The sequence below is a fragment of the Salarias fasciatus genome, chromosome 16 (genome assembly GCF_902148845.1).
Source record: "Salarias fasciatus chromosome 16, fSalaFa1.1, whole genome shotgun sequence".
NCBI classification, from domain to species: Eukaryota; Metazoa; Chordata; class Actinopteri; order Blenniiformes; family Blenniidae; genus Salarias; species Salarias fasciatus.
The window spans coordinates 21,504,455-21,527,884 of NC_043760.1; the positions used below are offsets into that span (position 1 = coordinate 21,504,455).

Consider the following 23,430-nt stretch of genomic DNA (forward strand, 5'->3'; position numbering starts at 1 on the left):
ATTGCAGGGTGTTTAATATAACTGAAAGATGTAGAGAATAATTCATGTTATAATTAACATATCATATGACTGTTTTGAAATATTATGACAGTGTAAGAGGTTGAGTTCAGCAGTGAACTTCCAGAGAATCATAACTTAGATATGCAGCCCCCTTCCACTTCACAGAATGTCATTTTTCTCTGTCTAGTCAGTGTTGGTTTTCTTTTAATGGCAGAGAAAGACAGAATAAGTGGCTATCTGGAGGATGTTCAACAGATAAATAAACACATTTCTTTGTTTCATCTTTAAGGGCACTCTGGATGTGGGCTTGATTGATTCTGTTTGTGCGTCAGACAACCCAGACAGGTGAGGAATTTTGTCCCACCTCATGTATGTTGGTACGGCAGTAAAGTCCCCTCAAATCACTTTCATGTGGATGGAAATGAAACCATCAACCTCTTTGTTCCAGACCAAACTCGTTTGTGATCATCACGGCTAACCGGGTGATCCACTGCAACACCGACACGCCCGAGGAGATGCACCACTGGATCGGCCTGCTGCAAAAATCCAAGGGAGACTCGAGAGCCGATGGTCAGGAGTTCTTAGTCAGAGGTCAGTGTCGCTCCGTTTGAATCAGTTTTATATACTTACTCAAGCACTGGTGCGTTTAAACAGATGTATTTCCATCCTCACAGGCTGGCTTCACAAAGAGATGAAGTCAGGAGCTAAAAGCACTTCTCTAAAGCTGAAGAAGCGCTGGTTCGTCCTCACTAGTAATTCCCTGGATTATTACAAGTCGTCGGAGCGCAGCGCCTCTAAACTGGGAACACTGGTGCTCAACAGCCTCTGCTCTGTGGTGCAGCCCGATGAGAAAGTCTTCAAGGAAACTGGTCCGTTCCATGTAATCTGTTGTCAATTAAATTTCAGGAAAAAAAAAACTGCACTTATTCTTTCATAATTGGTAGAATATACATTTTGGATTCTGACTTTTTCTGGAACTGTTTTTTTTTTTTTTTTTTTTTTTTGCAGGTTACTGGAATATAATCGTGCATGGTCGTAAACACTCCTACAGGCTTTACACCAAAATGCTGAACGAAGCAATGCGGTGGGCAAATGCTATACAGGGCGCAATCGACAGCAAGGTTCCCATTGAAACCCCAACGCAGCAACTCATCAGGGACATCAAGGTAATAAGATTTCATCTGATCATTTCTCTGTCACTGATCGCTGCTGCTGCCTGTGGATTTATGTGCCTCGAATATACTTTGCTGAATTTGCTGACATTTGTATGAATAATAATGCACGTTTCATTCACACACGGGGATTGATATTGTAACTCGAATTCTTTTCAGTCGTGCAGACCATTGGCAGGGACACACTGTGTACTAAAGTGAGGTATTTGTTCTCACTGCCCGTGTGCTGTGATCTATCAGAATTGGCTTTCACAGGCTCAAAGCTCTGATTTATCTTTTATTTCCTATGATACGCTTTTTATTATTAGCTGTTTAAGCCTATTTTCTGTGATATTATCCCCTATTTTTCCTTCTCTGTCACATTTGTGTGACAACTCTAATGTGAAAATATGTCTTATTGAGCAAATGATTTAATTGCAAGATCACTCATCTGTCCTTTTGTGCGTTTTAGGAGAGCAGTCTGAATGTGGAGGCCGTGGAGCAGACTTACTGGAGAAATCCTATCTTGAGATATACCCAGCATCCTTTGCACTCCCCTCTTCTACCTCTGCCTTATGGAGACGTCAGCATTCACTGTGAGTCCTTCAGCTGGAGCCTGAAACCTGCAGCTACTGAGAAACCTGCTAGTCTGCAGCATGGACTGATTCCTTCTTTGGTTATGTTTGTGTACATTAGTCAGGATAGAAGACCTAAATACATTTACAACTCACTCGGAATGAAAATAAAACATGGAATAATAGTTTCCATCTTCTTCTCCCTCAGTGCAAAAGGAAAAGGGTTACACCAGCCTGCAGGACGAGGCCGTGAAGATCTTCAACTCTCTGCAGGAGATGGAGGCCGTGTCCGACCCTGTGCCGATCATCCAGGGAATCCTGCAGACCTGCCAAGACCTGAGGCCGTTACGGGACGAGGTTTACTGTCAGCTCATCAAACAAACCAATCACGTCCCGCACCCCAACAGTCCTGCCAATCGAGCTCACTGGCACCTCCTGACCTGCATGAGCTGCACCTTCCTGCCCAGCAGGGGCATCCTTCGCTACCTCAAGTTCCACCTGAAAAGGTACCAGCCTGTTTAGAACTCTCAAAGTGCCTCGATCACATTAACATTTTATCAAAACTTCAGTGTGACAGTACGGTTTTGTGTGTTTTCCTAGGATTAAGGAGCTGTTTCCAGGCACGGAAATCGACATGTTCGCCCATTTCATTGGCGAGTCTCTGAAGAAGACCAAGACCAGGGAGTTTGTTCCGTCTCAGGAGGAAATCATGGCACTGCTGACCAGACAGGAAATGACCACCACCGTCTACTGCCATGGAGGAGGCTCCTGCAAGATCTCCATCAACTCTCACACCACCGCTGGCGAGGTAAACAAGCCGTCGCCGCTCTTAAGTTATTCATTTCATTGTTCTTCTGCAAACTTTGACAAACTCGGTGTGACTTTGTCTTTCCCTGTTCAGGTGGTGGAGAAGTTAATCCGAGGTTTGGCCATGGAGGACAGCAGGAACATGTTTGCGCTCTTTGAGCACAACAACAGTATCGACAGAGCTGTGGAAAGCAGAGTCCTGCTGGCCGATGTTTTGGCTAAATTTGAAAGGTACACGATGCAGTATGTAGAAGAAAGAGTTTAACTGTGTCACAATGCGCCTCGTTTATAAGCTTGTAATCCTGTTATGAAACAAATCCCTGTAGATACACTGAGACACGTTTTCATGACATGATACAAACCGCCGCATTAATATTGACATAAATCACGTGAAGAGACAGATTTATGGCGTTACTCCGCAGGCTGGCTGGCAGTGAGGATGCTGAGGATGAAGGCCAATGGAAGCTGTATTTCAAACTCTACTGCTTCCTGGATGTGGAGAGCATGCCAAAGGAAGGAGTGGAGTTTGCGTTCATGTTCGAGCAGGTAAGCTTATCTGACCACGCTTCTTGTTGAGGAGTGTTTAGCTGCTAAAAGCACGGCTGAAATCAGTCCTTCTTGTCTTTCAGGCGCATGAGAGTTTGACCCGAGGCCACTTCCCCGCCCGCGAAGAGACCCTGCAGCACCTCGCTGCCCTCCGCCTGCAGTTCCTCTTTGGAGACAAGGCGCGGGTGGCGTGGAGCCTGGAAAGCGTCTACCCGGTGGGCCGCCTGCGAAATCGCATCCTGCAGTTCACCAAGGTCGGGGGCGCCTCCGGGTCGGGACAGACTCTGGAGCGCCGCAGGACGAGCTTCCTGGACGGGACGCTGCGCCGGGGGCTGAAAACCGGCTCCATGAAGAAGCAGCGCATGGAGGAGGAGCAGATGCTGGAGATGTGGATCAAGGAGGAGATGTCTTCCACCAGAGCCAGCATCGTGGAGAAGTGGTCCCGCCTCAAGGGTCTGGACCAGCACCAAGCCATGCTGAAGTACATGACCATTATCAAAGAGTGGCCGGGGTACGGGTCCACGCTGTTTGATGTTGAGGTGAGTCTGTGGGGTTTTAATGTTTCCATTTTAAACCTGTGTGTCTTCAACCTGAAGATAAAAACTATGAGGCACAGAATCCGAGAAAACTTGCTTGCTTCTTCTTTTTGGTTATGTTTTGTGCCTCTGTTGAGATTCATTGCTTTGTGTCTTTGCAGTGCAAAGAAGGAGGCTTTCCGTACGACCTCTGGCTGAGTGTGAGCGCCGAGAACGTATCGGTCTACAAGCGAGGAGAGCCGAAGCCACTGGAGACCTTCCCCTACGAGCACATCATCTTCTTCGGTGCTCCACAGCCCTGTACCTACAAGATCACTGTGGATGAGAGAGAAATGTTCTTTGACACACCGCAGGTACAGATTCTATCTTCCATGTTGTGTGTTAGTGAGAGTGAGTGTGTTACTCTTTTAGAATACATTAATATGAACATGTGGTTCACACCTTCAATCTGTTCCCTGGCAGGTTGGAGAGATCACAAAGATCATGAAAGCTTACATCAACATGATTGTGAAGAAGCGCTGCAGTGTGAAGTCTGTGTCCAGCTACGGAACCAACTGGATCAGGTGATCTCCAGGACACGACGGGACCTGAACTCTCTTATCATTCATCTGACTCGATACCAGACTGGAGAGAAGAGGAGACTCGAACTAGACTGGATCTCACCTCAGAGGTTTTCACTTCAGTTGTGTAGCAACACATTCACTCTCCATCCAGACAGACTCACAAAAAAATGACCATCTGTTACTGCTTCTGGTAAATGTGAGCTTTTAAACATCTGCATCTTTACAGCTGTTCCAAGTGTTGCTTTCTCTTGTTACCTGCTCTCATTTTTTACACTGGTCATTTGTCATCTGTTACTTGAAAAGCAATTACAGCATTTCTGCGTGGATGTTATCGTCATTTCCAGAGAAAGCCAAAGAGTTTGCATACTCTTTTACCACATTTTACAGATTGGGAAAAAAAAAGACATTTAAATTGGGAAATGAATATTTTCATCCAAACATACACACACTGTGTTGGCACCGTTCATCAACACTGATTATTACAGCCAATTGTTATGATTGTTCCACCGAAAAGAAACTCTCTCAGGTTATTGCATAAAATAACTGTCTCCCATCCAGAGAGGTTAGATCCCTTTGCCTTACTCAGATATTGTAGCCACTGTATTTCAGAGTAGTCGATTCAGTGTAAATGCAGCCTTGTGGGGCAGAATATGTAAAAAAAATAAATAAAAAGATGCCTATTTCTGCCACAAAATTACACCTCAGCTGTTGCTAAAGACAAAAAAAACCCACACACACAAAAAAGACACTTGATGTGCAAACGACTCCGAGAGACACAAATAAAAGGAATAAACTGATTTATTCCTGCTTCCATCCAAAAAAAAACCTCCTCCTTCGCTGATGATGAGTGTTTCTCTTTGAACACTGATTTTGTGGGATTTGTTTTTAAAAAGTATGCATGATGATGCCTTCTGCAGTACGTCTGCGACTGAAGATTGTTTGCTTGTTTTGGTGGGGTATTTATTTCCTGGAGGCGTCACCTGGTCATGCATCGTGTCTCTGGGTTTTTATCCCAGCTGAAGTGCGACACCCTCAGCTCCCGTGCGTGCTCTCCTTGGCCCTTTGTAAATGAACACAAGGAAATCTGTTCAGCGCCAACCGGCCTCCAGAATAGTCCGTGATGAGCTTGGCATTTACCTCACACTGCGTCACTGTCTTCCGTCGCTCTCCGATCGTTCTCACCTCGGTGCTCTGGTCAGCTGCCGGCGGCCGAACCAGAGACTGATCTTGCCATTGACGATGACTGTGTTTCTGAGATTTCTGATTGTTTTGAAGAAGAAAAAAAATCAGAAAGTGTTTTATATCAGAATTTAAAGATGCTTTAATAAATTATTGTATTTCAAGAGCTGTTTGTTATTGCCTCCTTTTTTTTTGCCAGTCCTCACCTGAAAATGTTGCTACAGAATATATCATGATCTAATACCAAGAGGATCAATAAGGTGCCGCATGTCAGCGACTCAGCGTTTGTTAACTTAAATTGGAAAAACATTGTGAATAATTAACTGAATTGAAGATGGATTAGACAGATTAGAATGGATTGGGATTTCACAAGTCAAAATGTTTTAAAGATTTGGACAATTCTTTAATTAAGGCATATTTAGAAAACTTTATACTGAAATACTAGTTGGACAGTAGAACCTTATCACATAAAGCTAATGTTTTACAGAAATCCAGTTTGAAATTTAAGAGTCATTTTCGGCATGTTGTATTGCCTTCTATTGTATTATGTGTTTATGGCTGATAAAGATGTTTTACACAGATTTTAACGCAGTGAATGATCTGTTGATTGTCAGATCTGTAGTTTGTTATTTCAATCAATGCTCTAAACCACCTACCAGGTACAATCACCTCTCCAAATTAAAGGTGCCTTAAGGAGTTTGCACGTTTTATGCGAAACAGCGCCCCCTGCAGGCCTTGGGCGTAACGCAGCTTAGTGAAAAACTCGTCCCTGTGGCTCCCGTGCACGGAAGAGGGGGACTCCGTCTTCGCTCGTTTAGCAGCGCTCAAGTAAGATTTAAGTTTCTTTTACCTGGTGGAGTCTGTGCTGGAGCTGTGGCAGTGCTAGAAGCCAGTCTTTTCTTACTTTCTGGAAGCTCCTGCTCAGTTGTTGCTCACTAAGCATCTGGTGGAGTAATGGCGGACATAATGAAACCTAACGGAGCGTGCATTACATCATTCCTTTCAATTTCTCCACCAAAAAATTCTGGTGCCGGACCGGCACTGCAACTTTCAAGTGACAATTTAGCGCTGTTAGAGGTACTTGTAATGAAAATGTCAGGGCACATTGTACACATCATTAAAAATGTGTAACATATTTATGGTGGAAAATAAGTATTTTTAAGGTTGTAAAACTCCTTAATGCACCTTTAAGTCAAAATCACACTCGGACTTTAAGTAGGGCCTTTAAAATACCCTGTTTACAAAAGTTCTAGCAAAGAAGTAATCTCAGATATTTCCAGATTTTTCACAAAAGAATTGCACATTGAAGAGACAGAAATCCTCTTAAAATGTAAATTATGGTCATGATTACATATGGAAAAAGTTGGGGATTCCTCTAAAATCGCACCCACAAAAGTAAATAATAAAGAAGGAAGGCATTAAGCCAAAAATAAAGGTGTTTTACCATGATCTGTGTCTGAAAACCACCTACCAAAAGTTAATCAGCTGTTAGATAATGAGCTCTCACAAAGATCTACAGCTTTATTCCAAATGCATAAATGCTGACGAATTGACTCAAAAGTTAAAAAGATGAAATAATCTGAAGTTTTGAGTAACACTTAGAACACGCTGCTGTACTGCGTGGATTTTTGTTGCACATTCTAAAATTGCAAATGGAAAAATACAACATTGAAAAAAGTTCATGGAGAACTCTACAGATTTTCTCATTCTCAAACTTGGTCTCATCATGCTACCTAAGGTGGGTGATAACAGAGACAGACAACCACACACACTCACACTTGAGGACAATTTATGGTCGCCAGTTGACTTCTTATGCATGTTTTTGGACTGTGGGAGGAAATTCATGAACCCATGACCTGAAGAGAGAGTACTGTGACACCGTGTGGCCTGACATTACCAGTAAAGACAAAACATTGATTTTACTTGTCACTTCTGTACTTGAGTACTTCATGAGTGAACTTTTAAACAGTCTCTTCTTTCAGACTGATGAACTCTGCATCACCCCTCACTCCCTAACCCTCCTTCACCATGACACCACTCTTTCTAATGCTTCAAACCCAGAAGGATGTGCAATACACCAAATATCTATCAACTATACCTCTTTTTTTAAGTCTTTTTTATTATTATTTTAATCCTCATTTATTGTATTTAAATAGTTGATGTTGTTGAGCTGTTGCAACATAACCTCGTGGTGCCTTGTATGGTGCAATATACATTTAAAAAATACTGCACTTCCTTTACTAAATGAATAATTTCACTTCCGTCAAAATGTTTCTGTTTTTTAAGTGAAACCATGAATACTTCTGCAATGTCCGGATATTTTCCAGCTCCAGGAAGAAGAACCCAGAGATGAGTTCTTGGTGCGATGCGTCACTCCGCGCGGTTTCCTGACGCTGGTCTGCAGTGACGCCGCCCTCGTGCAGCAGAGGTCCAGCCTTCACGTTGAGCCCCGCGCGCTCTCAGTCCGTCTCTTTCTCTGCTGTCAACATGTCCGCACTTTACAAAGCCTCTGTTCTTGTCCTGGTTTTCTGCGGTTTTATTCTCAACACAGGGGCGCAGACACCGACCCCTGGCCCTGCTCCGGGTAGGTTTTTATTATTATTTTTTTATTTTTTTAAATCTGTCTTGCTGTGTTTAGTTTTGTTTTGCTGGAGTGAAGTCAGGAGGCTGTCACATGATATCAGCAATAAAGGATTTGAAGGAATAACTCAAACAAAATCCAGTCGTCTTCTTTCTGAACGACCTTAATACGCCATTAAACTTTTCTTTTTTTCTGTAATTTCTCTCACTTTTAGTCCCTTGTGAGTCGAGATCCAACACCAGCTGTGAGGAGTGCTTGAAGAATGTATCTGTAAGTTTTCTTCAGTGCAGCCACATGCTTCTATATAAACCTCAGGATCAGTCTTCATGTTGTTTTTTTTTTTTTTTTTTTTTTTTGTTGTTTTGTACAGTGTCTGTGGTGCGAGCCCAACAAACAATGCACTGACTATCCAGTGAAGAGCATCCTGCCCCCCAGCAGCGTTTGTCCACTGAATGATGCACGATGGGGGGTGTGCTGGGGTAAGACTGGAAGAAAGACAATAGTTATTACTAAACCAAGATTCGGTCTGCTGGATTTATTTTTTTTTTCTTTTTCCTCTATTTTCAGTTGTCTAATTTATTTGTGAAGAACAAATGTGCACACAGTCAATTCTAAAATTATAGTTGAAGTCTTGAAACACTGATAGTGAGCCATATTCCTATAATCAGTTTATAAAGGAGAAAACCTTCTCAGTCAGGATCCTCATGAATAAATGTCTGTCTGAATATACAACTGACGCTTTGCATTAAAAATTAACCTCCCTTCTGTGTGTTTTTGACTGTGATTTACAGTAAATTTCCTGATTTTGATCATCACCATGTCGGTGCTTGGTGGGATCATCCTCATCGCCATCCTTGTTTGCTGCTTCTGCTGCTGCAAGTGTGAGAGAATTGGGTAAGTATGAAGTCACATGAAGCGCTGCCTATAAAATCTGCCTCAACATGGCAGCGGGAGGAGGAGGAGGAGGATCGAGGAAAAACACAAAGGGCTGCTTCTCTGTGAGGCTCGGCTGATACCGCTATCTCCAAACGCCTGGCAGAATCTGTTGAGCTCTGACAATAACTTGACTTTTTGTCTCGGGTGTATCAGCCTCTTGTAATTGGGTTGACTGTGGATAAGAGGCCTTATGTGAAGAGGATCCATCATGTTTAACTGTTTGAGGGTTTTGGTTTGGATAAAGTCCAAGATAAACACATTTTATTTTGTCTATTCAGCACAGTGGTTTCTCAACTTTTCTCTCCTTGAAGCCCCCCACCACTACACACACACACACACACGAAGTGGGAGCCTTCAAAGGTTGAGAACCGCTGATCCAGCAAAAAAAGTGACAGAGAGCAGTTCTGTTCTCACAACCCTGACCACTGTTTGTATTGATACACATCCACATGTTTGCAGGAACAAGAGAGAAGATGCAATGGCGGAGCGACAGAACCGGGCGAGGAAGGACCGTCAGAAAGTGAGGTATGAAGCAAATTCTGTCAAATACGAAAACAGAGAGCCGAAGTAGTTATTTAGAATTACTATAAAGAGTTGAACGGTGTAGGCACGAGTTCTGCCAGTGTTCTCTGTCGTCTAACAATTTGTCTTTGTTTCCTCCTCTCAGAAGGTCAGAAATGCAGATGAGGCATGATGAAATCAGGCAGAAATATGGTGAGTGTCCTCGCTTGTTTTTTGTGATTTGAGTGGGTTCATAAATGTGAAAGTCAAATATAAAAGAGGCCTCTCATTGACAGCGCGCACAGTCGATGATCAGACAGCAGCAGCATTCATAATAGTAACTGCAACTGAAGCAGGGTGGTGGAAAAATAAGGCAAGGGGGGATATGGGAAAGACAACAAAAGTGATCCTATAGCCCCATCTACTGGAAAAAAAGTTACATTGCTCATATCTGATGAAGTAGAACTGAGTTCATTCATCCATTTACCCACCCTTCTATCCACCCATCCATCCACCCACCCACCCACCCATCCATCCATCTTCTTTCCTGCTTAGTGCACATGGGGTCGAAGTATGGAAAGTAAAGAAGCCCAGACATCCCTGTCCCCGGCAACTTCCTCCAGCTCATCTGGGGGGGAGGGCATCGTGAGCCGCGCCCGAACTGACTGAGAAATAGAATCTCTCCAGCGAGGTCCGGGGAAAACCTCGGGTCCTGGTCTCAGTTGGACGTGCCCACTAGACTTCTATTGGGAGGCGACCAGGGGGGCGTCCTAATCAGATGCCTGAACCACTTCAACTGTGTCCTCTCAATCGTGGAGAGTGAGGTCTGCCACCGTGTGAAGAAAACTCATTTTGGCCTCTTTTATCCGTGCTCTCATTCCTTCAGTCAGCCCAGATGGCCATGAGGACTTGGATTTATCTGACATTTTCTGTTAGAACATGTCTCAAATCATATAAAAATATGTAAACATACATGAAAAAAAAAACATTTCTCAGTCTCTTCAGTGTTGTTGGTTTGCTGATTAATTCTCCATTGCTCTTCTTAGGTCTGGCAAAGGGTAGTCCATACACCCGTATGGAAGATGAATAGGAAGAACGCCAGCGATGATGCCAGTAACGCTGTGATACAGTGAACAAGTAGCCCGTGGTGAACTGTGATGAGCTGGGTTGAGTTAAATGGGTCAGTGTGTGTCAAACAGCTCCTTTATCTAATCTGTCTTGATTTTTTTATCGATGACTGCTGTTTACATAATTCCTCATGATTTGAGGCCACAACTGGTTTAAATAAAGCATAAAAACACGACTTATTAACTTGGCTTCTGTCCATGAAGACAACTAATGATAAGGGGAAACATTTTACCCGTACCATTCTTTCTTTAATTCGCACGTTGTCTCATGAAATGTGATCAAGGTCAGTTTCTATGAGTGATGGCGGTGCTAATTCTAGCAGTTTCTTTTATGCACTTTTTACAATGCACATATACACGTAGTCCTGCTTGGGTTAACGTCTGAAGTTCAAAGTCTATTTTTCTTGATGTAACAGATTTTTCTCAAGTGTCAGAGTTAGTTTCGTAACATTGTTGGATAAAATAAATGTTTGTTCTTGAACTGCATGTAAAACCTGTGAGCAGTGTACAACCAGTAAGAACAAATGATCGTGAAATTCTTAAATAAATGCGTAATGGGTGTCTTCTGTTTCATTTTATTTATGAAAGAGAAGTTCGATATGACAACATCATTATTCTGCAAGTGAAAGTCAGTGTGTAGATTTATAATTTCTTCATTTTTAATAGATATTGATATAATGTGCTTGGGGTGTAAATTCAACAATGAAAATCTTGACATCTGTGTTCAGCTGGTAAGGTGGTTGGTATTTTCGGCTCATCTATTTTACAGAAGATTGGAGTTCATTCCAATCAGGCACCCTCACAATGTTCTCACTGACTCTGGTTGGAACCATTAGTATACAAGTAAATAAACACATTGGCATTTATTCATGACAATTACCCAACATTTTTTTTGTGAATTAAAATATATATGAGACAGTCTGATGATTTTAAAGGGAGCAGAAGCAGATATAAGCAGCATGTTATCAGTGTTGTATCGACCTAGATACTGGACAAAACAAAACAGGCCATACCTCTCCTTGTTATGTCATCAGAGGTGAACATTGCAATACGCTTACTATTGATTTATGTAAACTTGCTTTCATTGAGGGCTTTTTTTTTTGTGAATGACTCTTTGTGCGGTATTTTCATTTAATGGTTGGCTGATGAGCCAGGAGTGTGCCTCCACCGATTGTTGGCGTGTTCAATAAAGACTTGTACTCACAGCTGAACACAGTTGAGAGCTTAGTTAAAGAAAATGTCCTGTGAGTTCATTCTTGTTCGGTGTTGCTAATATCTACCCTGCATGAGTAATGATCACACTGTTGAAAAAACAAACAAATAGAAAAACAACTTCAAACAACTTGATATGACACTGGTAGAATGATGACTTTACCCCCCCAAAATAGTGATTAAAATCAGAATTTGTGCCCTGGACAGGATTTAGGTGCTACAGTAGAGGATAATTGTTTTTTTAAAATAATTTATATTTTCCTCTTCTTCCTTGAGTATAGTCTTTGAAATGATATTTTTTTTCTGTGTCTCCATCTTTATGAATAACTGCATTATATAATAATTTTTGTTTATTTGATGCAAAAACATATATTTTGATATTACAAACATTTGGAAACGTATTGTAAAAATTAGTGGTGTCACTCCATTAAAAAAACTTAATTAATCGCAGATCTGACCAGAATTATTGTGGTTAATTGCTTAATTTATGAACTTGTAATAAACACAAAATTTCCAATTTGATTCACAAAAAGAGCTTATTCTGACTATTGTAACTCAAGTGGAGCATGTATTTTAACTGTAAACAGTTTCACATTGAAAAATACAAATTTGGGATTTGATTCATCAAAAACATCTCTAAAATGTACTAATAATTAACGAAAGAAACACAACATGAATACCACTGTAAGTTCTAATTTTTTAAATGTATTTCTGTGATTTATTGCAATAAAATAATGATCTTTTGACAATCCTACATTAATTAATCGCGATTATTAAGATTAAAACTGACAGTCCTAATAATAAATTTCAAGTGAAGGAGTGTAACCTGGTGAAATGCCCCGGGCTGTCTGCTCTGCCAGGCAGGGGGGGCTATTGTTTCGCTTCTGTCGCGGGAGCGCGCAAATTATCATCCGCGTTCACGTATCCGCGGCCCCGAGGAAGAAAAAAAAAAGTGGATCACGTGACCCATTTGCTCGAATTACATTTCAAATTTTTGGTGCGCGCTCCTGCTCCACACGACAGAGCCGGAGGAGCCGAGCAGCCGCTTCAGCGCAGCCCGTCTGCTCCACGTTGAAAACAAACAGACCCGAGGAACCGGCAGGATGTCCGACGAGAAGACAAAGGTCGGTGCTTCGCCTCCCGGGAGGGGCGCGTCGCGGTTACTCCCCCGTTTCGTTGTTTATGATGCCGGCTGTATGTTAGCGTTAGCATCTGATGCTAAGCTAGCCCTCCGGTTCCCGTGTTTGAGCGGGTAGAAAACAAAGGTTGAGCAATCTGCGCATGCATTGGCTTTTGGCGCAAAGTCTATTGCATGTAGTCTTCATATGTAGCACGTACCTTTTGCGAATTGCACTCTTACTACTGTAGTTCGGTGACTATTTGCTAATGTCGACATAAGAGACTGCCGGGGAAATGAATGGTTTGTGTCCTTTATCATTTGCGCCATTGTTGCTGTCTGCGCCACTTTGGATGCGGGTTAGCTTTGCATGCTAACCGGTGAGTCCCAGCAGGTCCTGTGGTTGTGGTGAACTCCCTCCCTGTGCTGCTGCGGCTGCTTTCAGCGCTGGGGGGACTCACGGGGGCGCTTTTTGTTTTCAGGAGGGAGTGAAGACGGAGAACGACCACATCAACCTGAAGGTGGCCGGCCAGGATGGCTCAGTCGTACAGTTCAAGATCAAAAGGCACACTCCTCTCAGCAAACTCATGAAGGCGTACTGTGAAAGACAGGCAAGCCACCCCCCCCAATCCTCAAAATCTGCAGCATACTCCCATCACCCCAAGGTTTTCTGTCTGTCAATGTGTACAGAGTCATTAAATAATATTTTCTGTCTCATCTTTTCTTACAGGGATTGTCGATTCGTCAGATACGGTTCAGGTTTGATGGGCAGCCCATTAATGAAACGGACACACCTGCACAGGTTGGTAAAGCTACATGTAGATCCTGCTTCCTTGCAGACTGTCTGTGATATCCAGATTTATACCTGAGACACCAAATTACGTGCCTTATAGGGACATTGGATGTTTATTCATATTTTCAATGCACATTGGTATCCCCCAAAGAAAAAAACATCAACCCTTCTCAAAGACTTCACCAAAGCTAAAATCAAGGTAACTTGAGGCAGGATTGCCAACCACTGCACCATAATTTGGTCAGGACACACTTTATTTCTTCACATTGTTCAGAAACACCAATTATAAGTAAATGATAGCATGCACTTCTCTGGAATGTTCTTTCAAGCTGGTTTGTGAGGTCAAACCCTCTCCAGCAAACTTCATATCCGTTTCATGGGAAACAGACTAATTCTAGTTTGAGTGAAGGATCTATACTTTACAATGAGCAGCTTATGCAATTTGACATTACTTTATTTCACAAAGCTACAACGATGTACAGTTACACTGGCATAGTGTCAAATTGATGTCAGTATTCATTTTTGCTTTATAAAGCTAGTTTCAGACATGCCGTTATCCACAGTGCTGCTGTAATAAATATTGTAGATTGGTTGATTAGCTTGTTAGTTGGAAGTTGAGCATCTGTTCATCCTGGTCTGTTTTATATCCGGTTTAGCTGCATGCTGATGTGAGAAGATTGTTCCACTTCCTGACCGAACACTTTCTTATGGTCACCCTCTTTTATACTTTGTCTACATTCTGGACTGTGAGTGCAGAACTCCTGTCAAATCCAACCTAAATTAACCGACAAGGAAAAGTCTGACCTCCAGTATAACCTGAATGCAGCGCACTGCCACATCGTTGCTACTGGTGATATGTTTCACTTATAGTTCAACTATTTTGTTTTATCCATTTACAAAACTAAATTGTTCCACTTCTTCAGCTTATTCTCATAAAATAACCGTTACAATTTATGTGTCATTCTCTTAAAAGTCCTGCATTGCATCTTGATAACATAAAGATGCTGTGTGTTCAGCTACACGACTAAGATCAGCAGGCTGCAGTCCGTTCAGTCTGTTCGTAAAGGGAGTTAACTGAACCTGAACTGTCGGGTATATTTAGGCAATTCCAGTGTTTTTCCTGAACTTTGTCATTGTCTTAATTATCTGAGAATCCAAGAAAGTGAAGTCGTTATATTGATTTCATGTAATGTAATTTCAATCTCCGTTATATTTTCCAAGTGAGACTTTTTTATGGCCTGCTCAACATTTGAAATGTTTCTGTTTCATCCAACATAACAAACCAAAGGTTAAAGTCTTATATGTTATTCATTAAGGATGGGAATTAATAAGATTTTTTTGTAATCTGCTCATCACTTGAGGGCTTTATTGATTCTCTTATCAATTTTCGTTCATGATTTAGAAGTTAAAATGACAGAAAATGAGCTCTTACAGTATATTATTTAATGTTATAAACTAGTGCTGTCAATTTTAATCGCGATTAATCCATTGAGGTCTGCTAATTGGGTCAAAGAAAAGAACTAGAGGATAATGGTGTTTTTTCCTGACATTGGGACTGATTTATGAGGATTAGATTCTTCATTGCAATTAATCTCAACTTTAAAAAAGTTAATTGTTGACAGTTCTCCATGAATTAATTGCGATCAATGCGATTAAAACTGACAGCACTATTATAAACATTTCTCGAGGTTTCCCATATCTGGTTTCTTGAGATGGACCGGTCCGTTTTGACAGCATGTCTTTTGTGTTTCTGAAATGTGAGACGGGCTGACTGGAATCACGCTGGTGGCATGTACCTGCTGTGAGACTGACGGGTCTGTGAATGTGCTTGTCGTTGCAGCTGGAGATGGAGGATGAGGACACTATTGATGTATTTCAGCAACAGACTGGAGGAGTGCTTTCTTAAATCAAATTGGGATTCATGGAAGAACTTCAGCACCATTTTTAATGCTGTATTTCTTTGTTTTTTTTTTTTCTCTCACCCTTTTGACAGGATTCAGGAAGAAAGTTTTTTTTTCCTGAATCCTGACTGAGAAGCAGGGTAACTTTTTTGTCTTTTTTTCAACATGTTTTACTCTCAATGGGTCATTTGAAATTGTGGAATTCAAGGACACGTCTTATCTCAGATTTGTCTCCTTATGAAAAACTTCACTGCAGTCTTGTGACGCTGGGATAACCTGCATGTCTCAGATCAGAAGCTGAATTAGATTTTATACATTTTCTAAATTTGATGTGAACATTCAAATTCAGAATGCCACCATCCCTTTTCTTTTTTTTTTCTTTGAGTTTCTTTACCTGTTTTGACTTTCTGTGTGGAACGCCGCTGGCTTGGCGACTGCGGTAATCTGCTTATCGATGGGAGCAACATTATGACATTTCTTATGTAACTTTTAATCCTTTTTGTCTGTGTCCGATGTACCTGCGGCGAGAGAAATGCTCATGAATGATTTACCTCAATACTGTTGCCCTCAAAAGCAGATATAACTGAAAGGTAAATAAAGTAACGGTGATGTTTCTGGACCAAAAATCCACAATGAAACATTTCTTTTTGATAAGTGTTTGGTTAATATTAAAAATGTCGACGTGAAAAGACTCCATGCCATTGTGATCCATGACATTACGCAGTATGGAAATAAACAGTTGTCTGCATGGGGAAATCAGTCTCTTTCAGGACTTTCAAACACGCGCACCTCTTCTTTTTGCCAGGCCAGAAAATGTTTCCTCCTAAGGTTTAATAATTCACTCAGTGTCAACACACCGAGTCACGTGTTCTGTGTTTCCAATTTCACCGAGTCTGTAAAAAGTCTATCGTAACTCTTTTTAACATGTTCCTTGTTTGATGCTTGTGTGTTAGAAATGTTGGGTCGTAAGATGACATTTTAGATTTGCATGGTGCCATCAGCGGATAATCCACTTTTTTTTTTATTTGTATATTTGTTGTCCCCATACTGTATACAATAAATATAGTTTGATACTCAGTGGCTTGAATTGCGTAGTTGCGACATTTTTGCTCTCATGGGTGTAAATAAAAGTGTCGTTGAAGATTTTTGGGGGTTTAAATTAGATGATCAGATTAATTTGACAGGGATTTTACACCTGGTGAATTTCCTGACATGACGTTAGTGGTTCGGGACCAGCGAGCAGTTATTAGCACTGGGATTTGAACCAACGAACTTTGGTTCCACATTTGTTCAGTGAAAATCCAGGTGCTGGAGCTGCTCCCAGCTGATCATGAGTGCAGATCACCAGTGCATCAGAGACATTTACATGGTAGGGGTGGGATGGTAATTGATTATATCGTCCATCCTGATAAAAACGGGAGATGACTTGATCGTGAACTTCTGTTATCGGGTCATATATGTGAGTTTCAGAAAGCTACTTTGAAGTACAGTCCTGATAATCGGTGTTCACATATTTTTTTCATTATCTTGATTTTATTTTAATGGAGTTCATAACATTTTTTTACAATATGACAGTTGACAAGTTAATTCACAACTTTTAAAGGATTAATATTATTTCCATTTACAGAAAAAAAAAAACAGACACAACCAGACGCATTCTCATTTGAACCCACAAGCATATTTGAATCACAAAATAGCTTTAGGTGTATGTTTAAAACCATGGATCCAAATTCCTCTCCGTAAAGGCTCATAACTGGGTCTGTCAGTGACCACTGCATCAAGCCCTGCTACCTGCTCAGCATCGCCCAGCCTGTCAGTCCGCTTCACATACATTAGAGGGCAGCATTATTCTGAAGATATTAAGAACTGCTCACTCTGTTGCATCTATCAGCAAGGCCGCCTGATTCCACCACTCAATTCTGCAGCTTTCAGATTAAAAAGTACAAAGACACAGTTGTTTCTCCTCTCCAGCTCTGTGAAGGCCGTAGCCTCACGAGCCTCCTCGTCTTTAGGAGGACTTGATTTCACAGATGTTTCTGAACCAAACGGCCAACAGAAAGGCCCCATGCGGCTGCTCAGACAGTGGTCTGATTGTGCTGCTTTTATTTTTGGCACCTCTTATGCATTTTATATTTCCTGGAGGAGATATCTGAAGCCATTTGCGTTTTCCCAGATCTCTCAGAGATGCAGCTGTATTTCTTCGCCCATACATCCGAACACCCACTGGTGTCTAACGCACACACTCTGGAGGAACATACAAGCGTGCTGTCTGGCGAGCATAAACATAAATATTTCAGTCTGTTTTCATTATCTTTCCGGTATATCCTCTCCACACTTTGAAACCTGCTGGAAATAATATGCAGAGCACTAATGACACCACTGGGGGAGTCAGAAGTTACTTTCATAACTTACGACGAAACAAAAAAAAAATTCTGCAGTTACTCAAACAGACAGTAAAGCCTCTATTGTCATTCACAGTACCGGTATTTTTAATTGTCCATGCTCCGTCACCATCAGCAGTGTCAGGAACGCTTGTGATTCAGCACAACAACCTCATTTGTTTTGCAGTCAGTGGAAAGACTTTGTGTTATTGCTGGAAAGCTTCGTCGTCGTCCAGCTTGGTTAATTGTTATTGCACAACAAGCACTGAATCTTTATGGTTTTAAGATAATGGGCGGATTATGACGTCAACCGACACGAGCGTGCATCTATTTCAGGAAAAAAAAAAGGGACAATTGTTTTAACATCACAAAAACAGCTTAGATGATGACTTTAAAACTACACATGGGCTTTTGTTTTTACAGTGAATGACATCCTAGTGAAATATTTTAATCATTTATTGCTTGGAAAATGAAACAGAACCACGCAACTATGAAACCACTAATTGCACCAAGTGGCCACATGTTGTTGGCAAAGAAAATTCAGGTATGAGACATATCCACATCTATCTTCAGCAAGTCTTCATCCAACTCAGGGTTCATCTTTCTTTTTAGGTCATGTAGGAAACTGAAATTACAGACTGCCTGTCTGTCTCAAAGAATTCTCTGGGCTGCACAAACAATTGGAAATATAGAGGAATAAAAAGCTAAATTTACCTTATGATTCCACTTCTGATCATTGGAAACAAAGCGATGTGTGTTACTCATGCCTTACTGATCTCTTGTAAGGTAAGAAATGAAATGACCAGGGTTTTTTCTTGTCTTGATGAGTATGAGGCTGTGTTTTGGATTTGTGGATGACGGATTAGATGCCTAGTTCAACTGATCACCTGTTCTGAAGTGCTGAATTCTCGTACTTTTTCTTGGATATTGTTGGTTAAAATACTTTTCAAACATGTCCTCTTGCCTTGATTTGAGAGAAATCTGAGCTGCTTCATGACAGGACCATCCAGCCGGCTGTCACAAGACACAGACAGAGAGCCAGTCATGCACACTCACAGTCACACCTGCAGGCACTTTTGAATCAACTACATCCCTAAGCTGCATATTTTTGACTGTAGGATCTTTCAAACAAAAGGGTTTTACAGATAGCCTTCATATTTAAGAGTTTTTTTTCTTATAACAATAAGGTTAAAACATGGAAGAATCTACTGCATTATATTTACTCTTCCATCTTCCTCGTGGCCTCATGTGGGATCATTATGAGAATGGATCACCAGTTCATCACAGAGAAAAACACACATTTCACATCTATAACCTATCACGTGTCTCCAAAAAATGATACTACAATGTGGGAGGTAGAAGGTAAAAAAAAACCCTACTAATTCGGTAAAAAATCGCACATTGTCTACACATAAATGCTCCTTTACTATCCAGGTTTAAACTACAAACTTTGAAAAAGTTCCTCCCCACTAGACCATTTTGTTTACTTTCCAAATTGTGTAATCCTTAACTTTGAATTTCTCATCATCACAAACACGCTCTTTTAATTTAGTACCTGACTGCGCTTATTGTAAAACTGCTGGAATCGAAACTTAATTTCAGTAACCAGAGAATGACACAGTATTACATTTATTAACGGGTAATTGCTGCGCTTTAACCTGTGCCCCCCTTGAAATGTTATCATTTTCAAATCAACAAGGAGGAAGCACCGTTTTACTAAATAAAGCGCATCAAGTGGGTAAACATATGTTACACCATGCACAGCGCAGGGGGGAGGGGTCCTCAAACACAGCAAATTAACCAAACTCGTGACACGTCATGATCATATGAGGTCAGTCAGCTGTGCCTGAATGCGTCCTGAGTGCGTCGAGACAGCCGGGTTCAGATGTGACACCCTCCCCGACGGAATCGGCCCCGGCTGCCTGAAAGAAACCACTGTGCATCTGGAGAACCTCTGGACTCCTTCCAGAGCTTTGCATGCTGAGGTCACCCTCTTGTGCGTAATGATGTGGTCCCCACCCTGAGCAGATCACATTTCATTGTGTGCATCGCCAAGATCTCGAAGTGGGAAAAAAAAAGCGCATAGCTTCTCCAGTACTGATGTATATTCCTCTATAAATATACACATAGCTGGTGACGTCTGGTTATAACTTGGATTTCTTGGATATTTCACTTGGCATCACAGGAAATGTGCTCCTACTATAGTGATGAAAATTTGACAGTGAGCCAGCGTGCACAGTGGCATGACTCTAAACTGAAGCAGCTAAATCAAATTATTTTTTCAATACTTTCATTTATTGCCTCTTCAGATGAAAATAAAACTCAATACTTCCTGTCAAAGCTTCACATTTTCTTTAAAACATATTTTTTTTCGGTTCAAAACATTGACAAAGCACCCCTCATCGTGTACAGCGTGATACTTTGTACTGATATTGTGTCCAATTACATTTCATGAGCTAAATCCAGTTAAATTTTTCTGTGTAACAATTTTGAATTTTGTGCAACAAGTATTTAATTCAGTTATAACCTGGATCTGTTCATGAAAAGAATATTTTGTGTTCACATAAAAGAAAACAACATATAAAAATTAAGTCTCCAGCTTTTTGTTTCATGAAAAATTGCCAAAATCATGTGTCTCATTGAAGAATTTTGTTTTCTACGACATATTAGGTCATTTCACAGCTGTGACTATAAATAACCATATCATTCAATTGAATAAAAACTCTTATCAACAAAGCAAACATCACTTCAGGTTACCGGTCGGTTTACATTCCCACAAGCTCCTAAGTTCGTGAACTTTGCCTCATGACAGAAGGAATGAGATCAGTGATACAAGTCATACAAGTCAAAGCTTCAGAGTCAGCTCGAGGCTCCCCGAAGACATGCCTGCAGTTTGTCACCAACGAATGACATGCTCACGAAGCAGGAAAAATAATAACAAAGGATAGATCCCTTCCAGTCTTTTTAATGAAAACAACTGTTCATTATCATACAATGATTTATCGAGATTGCTTTTACTGAGAGTTGCAGCCAAATGGATTTGAAAGATTATTCTGTTTGAGGAAATTGATTGTTTTGTTGACTGTACAACTATTGCGATAAGCAAGTTAATAAAAGTGACATATTTAATAAATGTGCTGTGTTTGAATGAATTACATACTGAAAGCATAACCTGTTGAATGCTTCACACCGACCACTGCCATAATGTCCCTGATGTAAGCATGGACAAACCTCCTGTGGTGGCTGGAGTGGGGAGAAGGAATCTGATTGGACAAAGACGGCCGGATGGATGGACCAGTGAAGATGGTTAGGATTGTGTTTAACAGTTAACAACTGGTCCAGAAGAAGCAGATGTTGAAAATAAAGTATCCAGTGAGGCATGTCCAATCATATGTAACCTCTTTACATTAGAGCGCTCTGGGCAGCTGATGGGGGTCAAGGGTCAGGGACCTCAGGGACCCACAAGGGTGACCTTTCCACTGTGGGATTCAAAACCTGCAAATTTCTGATAAAAAAGTCCACTTTTCTTAACTTCTAGGCCACCACTGTTCGCAAATTTTCCTAATTTGGCCCATCCTGGCTGCCACTGAAGCACCTGGGGGAGACTTTGGGCATCAAACCAGTGAACAGGAGACACAACCAAACTTCTCCAACCTCTAAAGCCACTACTGCTTACAAATACAAACAATAAACTGAAGCAGAAATGTGGGAAGAAGAAACATATGCACCAATTGAACAACAAAAAAGTGTATTTATATTGAGTAGAGTGGAGTTAGCCCCTGCTTGAGGGCCCATCACCCTGGGGCCCCGGTGGGGGTGAGGGGGTGAGGGGGTAAAGGGGGGGGGGGGGGGGGGGGGGGGTCGCAGTGGCCTCTAAAAGTTTGTTTTCTCCAGCTGGACTCAAAGTACCACAATGCAACACCGAACAAAATGTTATCTCCTTAGCTACGGGTTTGGGAGCTACGCCCCGAGGAGGAGTGGGAGGCACGGCCGTGAAAGGAGTCATTGTGGGGAGGGATGAGAGAGTGTGGACCCCGATAGACCCCCCCTTCCTCCCCCCCTCCTCCTCCTCCTCCTCCTCCTCCAGCAGCAGGTCAGCAGTGGAGGGATTAGGAATCTCTCTCACTCACTGCGAGCAGACCGGGGACTCGCGATACGTCTGAATCATGCCCGGCGTCATTCCTGCCGGCTGGGAGTGGAGCCGAAATTGTGCAAGATACGGATAACAGCGAGGGAAGAAGGTCGGTGCGGGTCGAGTCAGGCGTCAAGGTTTCTCCCCTCCGTCCGTCCGTCCCGGGTGTGTGCCGGGCGACATGTCTGACCCGGAGCTCCGCCGCCCCGACCCGTCGCTCCACAGCCCCGCCGCCGCCGCCGCCGCCTCCCTCACATGTGTTTAACCGCCGGAGACGAAGCGACCCGGATAAAACCCGCGAGCGACCCGAGCGAGCGGTAGCGCCGCGCGGGGCTCAGCCCGCAGCCTCCTCCCGGAGCGGAGCCGGAGCTCAGAGAAAAAAAGTTGTGCCTGTTTGGTGAAAGAGGGAAACATGGGGAACGCGGGGAGCATGGACCAGCACACGGACTTCAGGGGCCACAACATGCCGCTGAAGCTCCCCATGCCGGACCCCGGGGAGCTGGAGGAGAGATTCGCAATCGTCCTGGTAAGAGAGATAAAGATCCACACTGAGCAGTCCCGTGTTTTCTCTTTGTTCCCCTCCACGCTCCAGTGTCCCGGGACGGGACAGCTGTGTAGGTCGGACCTCTGCTTGTCCAGCACGCCTCAGACTTTCTTTGTTGTACAGGTTAAAAAAAAAAGATAAACTCCTTTAAAAAGTGTCATTTTATTCCTAAAGGCTGCATCTGTTTCTCTGAACCCATGTTGTAAAGTTTAGAAAGTTTTTTCCACCCTCCTTTAAGCCAATCAGATAGTTTTGTGATCTAACATTAACTTCACTGAACAACCCCCCCCCCCCCCCCCCCACCCCCCCCAACACATCAAACACCTCAGCATTCTGAGATATGCAGTGTTTTTCTCATACAGCAGCCTTTCTGCTCCTGTAAATTTCCAGGCATATACACAGGAGACACCTGCAGTCTTTACATGGCAAATTGTTGGTGTAATTGCTGTCTCTCTCTCTCTCCTTTTCTTCCCTCCTTTAACTTTATGAGTCCAGATGCTGGCCTGCTACTGAAGTTTTAAGTGCCCAGCAGGGCCAGGCCTCTTTTGCAACATCTGTCACATCATAAAGTGTCAACAAATCTGTCAACAATTATGTTACCTGACTGGACATTCCTGATTCTTTTGAAAGATGCTCCAGCCTTTGAAACGGTAATAGTTCGATTAATAAAGGTTGGGAGAATGTTCCACTGTCAGACTGAGTTGAAAGATGAAAGTTTTCATTGGCCAGCATGTTGTTGACCGCAGGCTTTTATTGCCTCCTGGAATTGTTATTGAGGTTATCACAGGCTATAACAAGTACGTTTAAGTGTTCCAGCACACTGCTTTCCACTCAGCGCAGAAAGACCT

General features: G+C 42.2%; 4 protein-coding genes across 10 annotated transcripts in view; all 4 read left to right on the plus strand.

The window, feature by feature from the left end:
• Nucleotides 1–5,523, plus strand: part of myo10l3 (myosin X, like 3) — a 46,726-nt gene extending 41,203 nt beyond the window's left edge. Inside the window, exons 30-41 of the mRNA XM_030111742.1 lie at nucleotides 290–345; nucleotides 449–591; nucleotides 675–869; nucleotides 1,009–1,166; nucleotides 1,624–1,747; nucleotides 1,935–2,232; nucleotides 2,327–2,534; nucleotides 2,628–2,764; nucleotides 2,956–3,079; nucleotides 3,163–3,618; nucleotides 3,777–3,968; nucleotides 4,078–5,523. Of these exons, the coding sequence (XP_029967602.1) occupies nucleotides 290–345; nucleotides 449–591; nucleotides 675–869; nucleotides 1,009–1,166; nucleotides 1,624–1,747; nucleotides 1,935–2,232; nucleotides 2,327–2,534; nucleotides 2,628–2,764; nucleotides 2,956–3,079; nucleotides 3,163–3,618; nucleotides 3,777–3,968; nucleotides 4,078–4,182 (2,196 nt within the window). The 3' untranslated portion in view covers nucleotides 4,183–5,523. The remainder of the gene's footprint in view (nucleotides 1–289; nucleotides 346–448; nucleotides 592–674; nucleotides 870–1,008; nucleotides 1,167–1,623; nucleotides 1,748–1,934; nucleotides 2,233–2,326; nucleotides 2,535–2,627; nucleotides 2,765–2,955; nucleotides 3,080–3,162; nucleotides 3,619–3,776; nucleotides 3,969–4,077) is intronic.
• A 2,287-nt stretch (nucleotides 5,524–7,810) lies between these two features.
• Nucleotides 7,811–11,020, plus strand: pttg1ipb (PTTG1 interacting protein b). Of its 3 annotated transcripts, XR_003933183.1 has the most exons (8): nucleotides 7,811–7,941; nucleotides 8,153–8,208; nucleotides 8,309–8,417; nucleotides 8,730–8,832; nucleotides 9,334–9,399; nucleotides 9,542–9,588; nucleotides 9,931–10,199; nucleotides 10,422–11,020. XR_003933183.1 is itself a non-coding variant. In XM_030111902.1 (7 exons), exons 1-7 carry the CDS (start codon nucleotides 7,845–7,847, stop codon nucleotides 9,957–9,959), a joined length of 507 nt encoding a protein of 168 aa, XP_029967762.1. In that variant the 5' UTR covers nucleotides 7,811–7,844; the 3' UTR covers nucleotides 9,960–11,020. The 3 variants fall into 3 exon arrangements, 2 of the variants coding, with proteins under 2 accessions (XP_029967762.1, XP_029967761.1); XM_030111902.1 differs by having other exon boundaries at nucleotides 9,931–11,020; XM_030111901.1 differs by lacking the exon at nucleotides 9,931–10,199.
• A 1,590-nt stretch (nucleotides 11,021–12,610) lies between these two features.
• sumo3b (small ubiquitin like modifier 3b) lies at nucleotides 12,611–15,619 on the plus strand. The gene is made up of 4 exons (XM_030112603.1): nucleotides 12,611–12,838; nucleotides 13,314–13,442; nucleotides 13,562–13,633; nucleotides 15,465–15,619. Exons 1-4 carry the CDS (start codon nucleotides 12,818–12,820, stop codon nucleotides 15,528–15,530), a joined length of 288 nt encoding a protein of 95 aa, XP_029968463.1. The 5' UTR covers nucleotides 12,611–12,817; the 3' UTR covers nucleotides 15,531–15,619.
• A 6,297-nt stretch (nucleotides 15,620–21,916) lies between these two features.
• The window catches only part of fmnl2a (formin-like 2a), a 43,077-nt gene continuing 41,563 nt past the window's right edge, over nucleotides 21,917–23,430 (plus strand). For 2 of the 5 annotated variants that reach the window (XM_030111587.1, XM_030111590.1), the window contains exon 1: nucleotides 21,918–22,564. In XM_030111587.1, coding sequence (XP_029967447.1) covers nucleotides 22,451–22,564 — 114 coding nt within the window. In that variant the 5' untranslated portion in view covers nucleotides 21,918–22,450. Of the gene's footprint in view, nucleotides 22,565–23,430 lie in introns of all 5 variants that reach the window. The other 3 variants (XM_030111588.1, XM_030111589.1, XM_030111591.1) reach the window with 3 other exon arrangements.